Source organism: Sinocyclocheilus rhinocerous, unplaced genomic scaffold (genome assembly GCF_001515625.1).
Source record: "Sinocyclocheilus rhinocerous isolate Xijiao unplaced genomic scaffold, SAMN03320098_v1.1 scaffold443, whole genome shotgun sequence".
Classification (NCBI taxonomy): domain Eukaryota; kingdom Metazoa; phylum Chordata; class Actinopteri; order Cypriniformes; family Cyprinidae; genus Sinocyclocheilus; species Sinocyclocheilus rhinocerous.
The window spans coordinates 7,101-15,360 of record NW_015642822.1 but is presented as its reverse complement, the minus strand read 5'-3'; the positions used below and the strand labels follow the sequence as shown (position 1 = coordinate 15,360).

Sequence of the window (8,260 nt, the reverse complement as noted above, 5' to 3'; positions counted from 1 at the left end):
GGTGCAATTAGATTTAATTTCTTCATGAATGTTAAGTTTAGTAAGTAGATTTTACTTAATAATAGTGAGTAAGTTGTACTTGATATTAGAGCAGTAAAATTTACTTAAAATGTGTTCGTGCAATTTGTTACCAAAATTTTTTTAAGTAAATCTTACTAGTTATTTTTTTTTCAGTACAGTTTCTAGAAGCCCACAATGATTACATTGAACAGATTCATGTTTTCCTATCATCTGGAGTGATTTATTAAGAGTAGAGTATCCAATTCTCAATGGAGATATAACTGTATCGTCCCTTCTATTACCATAAGCAGTTCTTACATGGCCTACCTACCTGTTTATATATATTATACAAATGTCGCCCTTTGTTACCTTTATCCCATCTCTCTTGCCATATCTTTCTGACAGCTACTTTAATTAAACCTTTAATTTCAGATTTACTCAAGGGTATATGTATGTCGATATTTGTGTGCTTAAGAGCTTGTTTCATCTTGTCTACCTCCTCATTTCCTTCCACTCCAACATGAGCAGGCACCCATACAAATTCTGCTAGAATTCTCAGTTGCCGTATTCGGTACAAACTTTGCAGTACTTCTAATAAAATATCTTGTCTAGATTCCGTATACTTGTAAGTGCAGAATATGAATCTGAACAGATTACCACTGTTGTTGGTTGGATTTCTTCCACCCACTGTCTGAATAGCGATAATCTCTGCTGCATATACTGATATATTATTAGCAGTTCTTTTTGCAGATTTATATTTAAAGTGAGGAATGGCAGCACTTGTATGGCCAGTTTCTGGATCTTTAGAACCATCTGTATACATTTAAAAAAATTTAAAGTAATGACTATCTAAATGCTGCTGCACTATTGTCTCTTTTGGAACATATTTCTTGTTTTCGTTTATTAAATTAAATATCTGCAAATCAACTGTTGGCATAGAAAAAAACCAAGGTGGATATACTGGCAGAGCCACCGTGGGGCTAATATCGATATTACTGATACCTATTTGTTGAGCCTGCTTGCCTACTGTCCAGCCAAAGCTACTCAGATATGCCTGCTCATATTCCCAGCAGCTCTCCAATATTTTTTTTACTGGATGATTTGTAAAATGATCTTTAATACCAGTCCAATATACCATTTTTAGCTAAATTTCACAAATGTCTAGTGGTGTTTCACCCATTTCTACCTGCAAAGCTGTCACAGGAGAGGATCTAAACGCTCCACAACATATTCCAAGGGCTTGGTTTTGAATCACCTCTATCTTAGTTAATAATGAGGTTGATGCTGAGCCATATACTATTCTACAATAATCAATTGCTGACCTAATTAATGCATTGTATACCCTTTTAAGAGAATGTCTAGTAGCTCCACAATTCACTCCTGCCAAGCACCTCAGCACATTGACTCCTTTCTTACATTTATCAACTAACTTCTGAATATGTGACCCAAATGTTAATTTGGAACCCATTCATACTCCCAGATACCTTATTAGTGATACTTGCTCTAATGTTTGTTTATACTGACGACATCTTTGTCCTCTGTTGGCAACCATAGCTTCTCAAAAGGAGGGGCGGGGGAGGGGCTAATCCGTTTATTGCAATTCGCAACATCACCGCTAGATGCCGCTAAAATCTGCACACTGCACATTTAAGTTCCAACCTTCTTCAGCACACCTGCATGTGTATTTTCATGTGATCCTAAAGAGCTTGATTAGCTGGTTCAGGTGTGTTTGATTAGAGCTAAATTCTAAACAGGTCACAAGCAGCAAGGCTGAAAAGCTCTGAATTATAATATTAGCAATATGACTTACCAGATTGCCTCACTTTCTTAGTCAAAAAATGTCCCCTGTCCAAATATTGTCCACAAGATGTAGACAAATGCACACTAAATAATACAAAATAAAAGCATATAGGGCCTGGTTTTTGACATGGATCAGATTAAGTCAAGTAAAGGCCTTAGTTAAATTAGGACATTTAAATAGCTTTCATAGATGTGCCATACGCAAACCTGTACTCAAGGTTGATTGCAGGGCTGAAAATTATTACTGGTGTGCATCTTGAGACAAAACAATGTCATATTAAAATATGTCAGTGCAAATTGCTTTTAGTTAGGACAGCTCGAACATGCAGTTTAGTCTAAATAATAGTTTTATCTGGATAAGAGAGGACATTGTGACTGATTGTGACTGGTGACTGATTATGGACAGAATTCTGAAAAGGCAGAATGTTTCGATAACTTTTTTATATTAATAGTTGAGTAAAAACATTTCTTATACTTAGTTATGTAAACAACATTAAGCATTAAATAACTTTAATGTTAAATCATTTTAAAAAACAATGACCTATATTAACTAATAGCTAAAATAACTTTTACATGTCACATAAACACCAGTATTTGCAGTAAAAAAAAAAGCATTTTATTTTTACACCCAAATATCAATATTTTAGTTTTGTCAATATTTAAATAATCCAGATGGTTAGTCTGTTTGTGGAGACCTTCAGAGAAATGCATGCCAGGCCAAATAATTTCTAACATTAGCATTAACATGCTTATTTTTAATACATTTAAATTCATTCAAGTATCAAGGTGCTTGAGTCATTGCAGCCACATATATAAGTGGATATGAGAATCTTAAAGGCCTTCTGAAAGCGAGGATAGAAGAAACCATAGATCAATGGATTACAAGTGGAGTTGAAGTATCCAAACCAAACCAAAGCATCAAAAACATCACCAGGAGTCACGAAATTGAGGAAAGGATCAACAGCAGTGGCGGTAAAAAAAGGCAGCCAGCAGAGATAAAAAACACCCATGACAATGGCCAGAGTTTTAGCTGCTTTTCCTTCTCTTTGAGCAGAGCCTTGGCTCTTCAACCCTCCAGTCACTCTTTCAGACATAACCTTTGCGTGTTTGCGTGCAACATAGAAGATATTCATATACAGAGAGCTCATGATCGTCCCGGGAAGAAAGAATGTGAGAAGTGAACAAATAAGACCCCATTGTTTGTTAAAAAACAAAACACAACTTCCCACACAGTAAACTTGCATGATGAACGACTCCAAGCCAATTTTGTTTATCCCTGAAAACACAATAGAAAAGCTGTACAGAAATGAAAAAAGCCACGTGAAGGTAGTAAATACAGTCACAATGTTGTTTGTGACCCTCATTTTGTACCTCAGAGGGTCACAAATGGCCCAGTACCTGTCGATAGATATTAAACTGAGATGTATTAAAGAAGAGATGCTGAAAGTCATGTCCAAACTAGAATGCACTTTACACACAAAATCTCCCAGATACCAGCAGCCTTCAACAGATCGCACCATGCTGTACGGCATGACCAAAGAGCCCAGGAGACAGTCGCTGGCTGTCAAAGAGCAAACGATCAGATGAGTTGGCGACTGAAGCTGTTTGAAGTGAGAGATGGAGATGATGATCAGCAGGTTCCCAAAAACTGTTGTGAGAATCATCAGCACCATTAAAACATACATCGCCACTTTAAGTGCAGGGAGGCGGTGAGCTCTGGGACAGGAGTCAGGCAGGAGTGGATAGCAGAAAAACACATTCTCAGGGTAAATGTCAGTTTCATTTGAAGTCATTACTAAGATATAATCTGATATGCAAGATCAAAACACAATATTTCCTTTGTAAATGTAAAAAATAAAATCTCACAGATAAGTCTGAAGGGAATCAACCACAGTCAGAGAGAGCAAAATACAAAGAAAATGATCATATATACAGTACATGCACATAAGAAACTACATATATGGAGTCAGAAGCCTAGTTTGGGTTATATATGTACTCAAGAGTCCAAAACGGGTAACGCCCTTACTCACCATAAACATATTTGAATATGCAAAAAATGGTGCAGTAACTGTGGAAACTGTGATACACTGAGTGACCCCAGGTGGTGATTATTCCAATTTATTCATAAGGTTAATATCAGAAGCATTGCTATACTTTTTACTGGGGAACGAGTGCAGTTAATACTGCTGTGACCGAGTAAAATATTAACATACTGATAAATCCTTGTCTGACATCGACCTGAGAGTTGTTTTACTTTATAATATTTCAGCTTTCATGTTGTTATCAGCTGTTTAAACTAACGATGCCAGATTCGCAAACAAATCACTCTTTTGATCTAATCGGCCAACGGATTGCAAAAAGATTTCAATTTATTCGTGATTTAGTTTGATTCTTTCGTTGAGTTCTCTCACACACTGAATCATTTGCAGCGTTTTTTCCACGAGTAACTTGAGTAAATGTTATAAGACAGAAAACAAAAAGAGTGTTGGATGAGGTGATATTTACCAACAGTCCGTTGTAAGAAAACTTGCACATGACCTCCACCGTTTGTCAGCGACGAAGCCAATGTGCGTGTAGATTGTGAACGATTCTCTACTGCAAGGAGACAATTATACGGTGGCCAGAGAGCTCAACGCCCTGCAACTTCAGAAAACACATGCAAATAGAAAAAGCACCAGCAAATTAAGAAAACATTTTCATCAGTTTGACAGCACATGTGCTGCAAATACTCGCAACACAATCAAATACAAAAACACACTGCAAATGCTCAACACAAAGAAACGTGCTGCAAACTCACAACACAAACAAATAAAGAAGCGCGCTGCAAAAACAGAAACGTGCCGCAAATACTCACACACAAACTTAATTTTTTTATTTGGTTGTGTCGTGAGCATTTATGGTGCGTTTCTGTTTTTGCAGCGTGTTTCTTTATTTGTTTGTGTTGTGAGTATTTGCAGATCAGTTTGACAGCACATGTGCTGCAAATACTCGCAACACAATCAAATACAAAAACACACTGCAAATGCTCAACACAAAGAAACGTGCTGCAAACTCACAACACAAACAAATAAAGAAGCGCGCTGCAAAAACAGAAACGTGCCGCAAATACTCACACACAAACTTAATTTTTTTATTTGGTTGTGTCGTGAGCATTTTGTGTTGTGAGTATTTGCAGCACGTTTCTTTATTTGGTTGTGTTGTGAGTATTTGCAGCGCATTTCTGTTTTTGCTGCGCGCTTCTTTATTTGATTGTGTTGTGAGTATTTGCAGCACGTTTCTTTATTTGGTTGTGTTGTATTTGCAGCACATTTCTGTTTTTGCAGCGCGCTTCTTTATTTGATTGTGTTGTGAGCGTTTGCAGCGCGTTTCTTTGTGTTGTGAGTATTTGCAGCACGTTTCTTTATTTGGTTGTGTTGTGAGTATTTGCAGCGCGTTTCTTTAGTTGGTTATGTTGTGAGCATTTGCAGCGCGTTTCTTTATTTGTTTGTGTTGTGAGTATTTGCAGTGCGTTTCTGTTTTTGCAATGCATTTCTTTATTTGTAAGTGTTGTGAACATTTGCAGCGCATGTGTTGTCAAATTGATGGAGATGTTTTCTTAATTTGCAGGTGTTTTTTCTACTTGCATGTTTTTTTTTTCATTTGCAGCGCGTTGAGCTCTCTCGGCCACCATACAATTATGTCCCGATATCCATACTACTATTAAAATATAAGGACACTTAATGATGAGGGGCCTGTGCTCCAGTACTTATGAAAGCCTAGTTAATACTGTGTGAGCACAACACAAATTTGGGCTGATTATGGCTGGTTTGAATTCAGTAGGATTTGTATTATTCATGTTTTTGAACTGGACTGTGAATTTGCATATTAAACTTTAGAAACACATTGTAATCCTTTCTTAATGTTAATATGATGCACGCTGGTACACTTTTAATCTTTTTCTCCTTTTCTAATTTAATTATGTAGAACTACATAATTTTCGTTGGTCGTAATACTGGTGATACCCAGTCACAGACACGTTGGAAAAAGTGCTTCAAGCGTTATTTCATTCAGTACGCTACTCTACTTTAAATTTGGTTATTTTAACATATCATAACAGATATGTTCCAATGTTAACTGAATTCATCAAAGCATGTATAAGCTGTGTGTTGTTTAAAATATTAAACACGGGAGACACAAGTTTGAATCCCGCTCGAGCCTCAAATTCATTACATCACTTGCAACAAAACTAGAAGTTGTCCATAAAAATAGAAAATGTTTTTCCAAGTTTAATTAAGATTATTCAATTTTCCAGTTTATTAAATGCCTGTTAAAGGATTAGTTCCCTCAAAAATGAAAATTAGCCCATAAATTCTTAGTCAAAAAATGTCCCCTGTCCAAATATTGTCCACAAGATGGAGACAAATGCACACTAAATAATACAAAATAAAAGCGTATAGGGCCTGGTTTTGCAGACGGGGTTCAGATTAAGCTAGGAGAAGGCCTTAATTAAATTAGGACATTTAAATAACTTTCATAAATGTGACATACGCAAACCTGCACTCAAGGTTGATTGCAGGGCTGAAAATTATTACTTGTGTGCATCTTGAGACAAAACAATGGCACTGACATATTTTAATATATGTCAGTGCAAATTGCTTTTAGTTAGGACAGCTCGAACATGCATTTTAGTCTAAATAATATAGTTTTATCTGGATAAGAGCGGGGATTGTGACTGGTGACTGATTATGGACAGAATTCTGAAAAGGCAGAATGTTTCGATAACTTTTTTATATTAATAGTTGAGTAAAAACATGTCTTATACTTAGTTATGTAAACACAACATTAAATAAATAACATTAAATAACTTTAATGTTAAATCATTTTAAAAAACAATGACATTAACTAAGAGCTAAAATAACTTTTACATGTCACATAAACACCAGTATTTGCAGTAAAAAAGCATTTTATTTTTACACCCAAATATCAATATTTTAGTTTTGTTAATATTTCAATAATCCAGATGGTTAGTCTGTTTGTGGAAACCTTTAGAGAAATGCATGCCAGGCCAAATAATTTCTAACATTAGCATTAACATGCTTATTTTTAATACATTTAAATTCATTCAAGTATCAAGGTGCTTGAGTCATTGCAGCCACATATATAAGTGGATATGAGAATCTTAAAGGCCTTCTGAAAGCGAGGATAGAAGAAACCATAGATCAATGGATTACAAGTGGAGTTAAAGTATCCAAACCAAACCAAAGCATCAAAAACATCACCAGGAGTCACGAAATTGAGAAAAGGATCAACAGCAGTGGCGGTAAAAAAAGGCAGCCAGCAGAGATAAAAAACACCCATGACAATGGCCAGAGTTTTAGCTGCTTTTCCTTCTCTTTGAGCAGAGCCTTGGCTCTTCAACCCTCCAGTCACTCTTTCAGACATAACCTTTGCGTGTTTGCGTGCAACATAGAAGATATTCATATACAGAGAGCTCATGATCGTCCCGGGAAGAAAGAATGTGAGAAGTGAACAAATAAGACCCCATTGTTTGTTAAAAAACAAAACACAACTTCCCACACAGTAAACTTGCATGATGAACGACTCCAAGCCAATTTTGTTTATCCCTGAAAACACAATAGAAAAGCTGTACAGAAATGAAAAAAGCCACGTGAAGGTAGTAAATACAGTCACAATGTTGTTTGTGACCCTCATTTTGTACCTCAGAGGGTCACAAATGGCCCAGTACCTGTCGATAGATATTAAACTGAGATGTATTAAAGAAGAGATGCTGAAAGTCATGTCCAAACTAGAATGCACTTTACACACAAAATCTCCCAGATACCAGCAGCCTTCAACAGATCGCACCATGCTGTACGGCATGACCAAAGAGCCCAGGAGACAGTCGCTGGCAGCCAAAGAGCGAACGATCAGATGAGTTGGAGACTGAAGCTGTTTGAAGTGAGAGATGGAGATGATGATCAGCAGGTTCCCAAAAACTGTTGTGAGAATCATCAGCACCATTAAAACATACATCGCCACTTTAAGTGCAGGGAGCCGGTGAGCTCTGGGACAGGAGTCAGGCAGGAGTGGATAGCAGAAAAACACATTCTCAGGGTAAATGTCAGTTTCATTTGAAGTCATTACTAAGATATAATCTGATATGCAAGATCAAAACACAATATTTCCTTTGTAAATGTAAAAAATAAAATCTCACAGATAAGTCTGAAGGGAATCAACCACAGTCAGAGAGAGCAAAATACAAAGAAAATGATCATATATACAGTACATGCACATAAGAAACTACATATATGGAGTCAGAAGCCTAGTTTGGGTTATATATGTACTCAAGAGTCCAAAACGGGTAACGCCCTTACTCGCCATAAACATATTTGAATATGCAAAAAATGGTGCAGTAACTGTGGTAACTGTGATACACTGAGTGACCCCAGGTGGTGAAAAAAAAAAAACAATCATTCATTCA

The 8,260-nt window shown here is 36.5% G+C and overlaps 2 protein-coding genes across 2 annotated transcripts; both read right to left on the bottom strand.

Annotated features, from left to right (window-relative positions):
- Positions 1-2,570: 2,570 nt before the first annotated feature.
- LOC107756663 (trace amine-associated receptor 4-like) lies at positions 2,571-3,593 on the bottom strand. Its single transcript, XM_016573859.1, has one exon. It carries the CDS (start codon positions 3,591-3,593, stop codon positions 2,571-2,573), a length of 1,023 nt encoding a protein of 340 aa, XP_016429345.1.
- A 3,304-nt stretch (positions 3,594-6,897) lies between these two features.
- Positions 6,898-7,920, bottom strand: LOC107756662 (trace amine-associated receptor 4-like). The gene has a single exon (XM_016573858.1). It carries the CDS (start codon positions 7,918-7,920, stop codon positions 6,898-6,900), a length of 1,023 nt encoding a protein of 340 aa, XP_016429344.1.
- Between the last annotated feature and the right edge of the window lie 340 nt (positions 7,921-8,260).

Coding starts and splice junctions, on each gene's coding strand:
- LOC107756663 (XM_016573859.1), bottom strand. CDS start 3,593: ATGACTTCAAATGAAACTGACATTTACCCTGAGAATGTGTTTTTCTGC.
- LOC107756662 (XM_016573858.1), bottom strand. CDS start 7,920: ATGACTTCAAATGAAACTGACATTTACCCTGAGAATGTGTTTTTCTGC.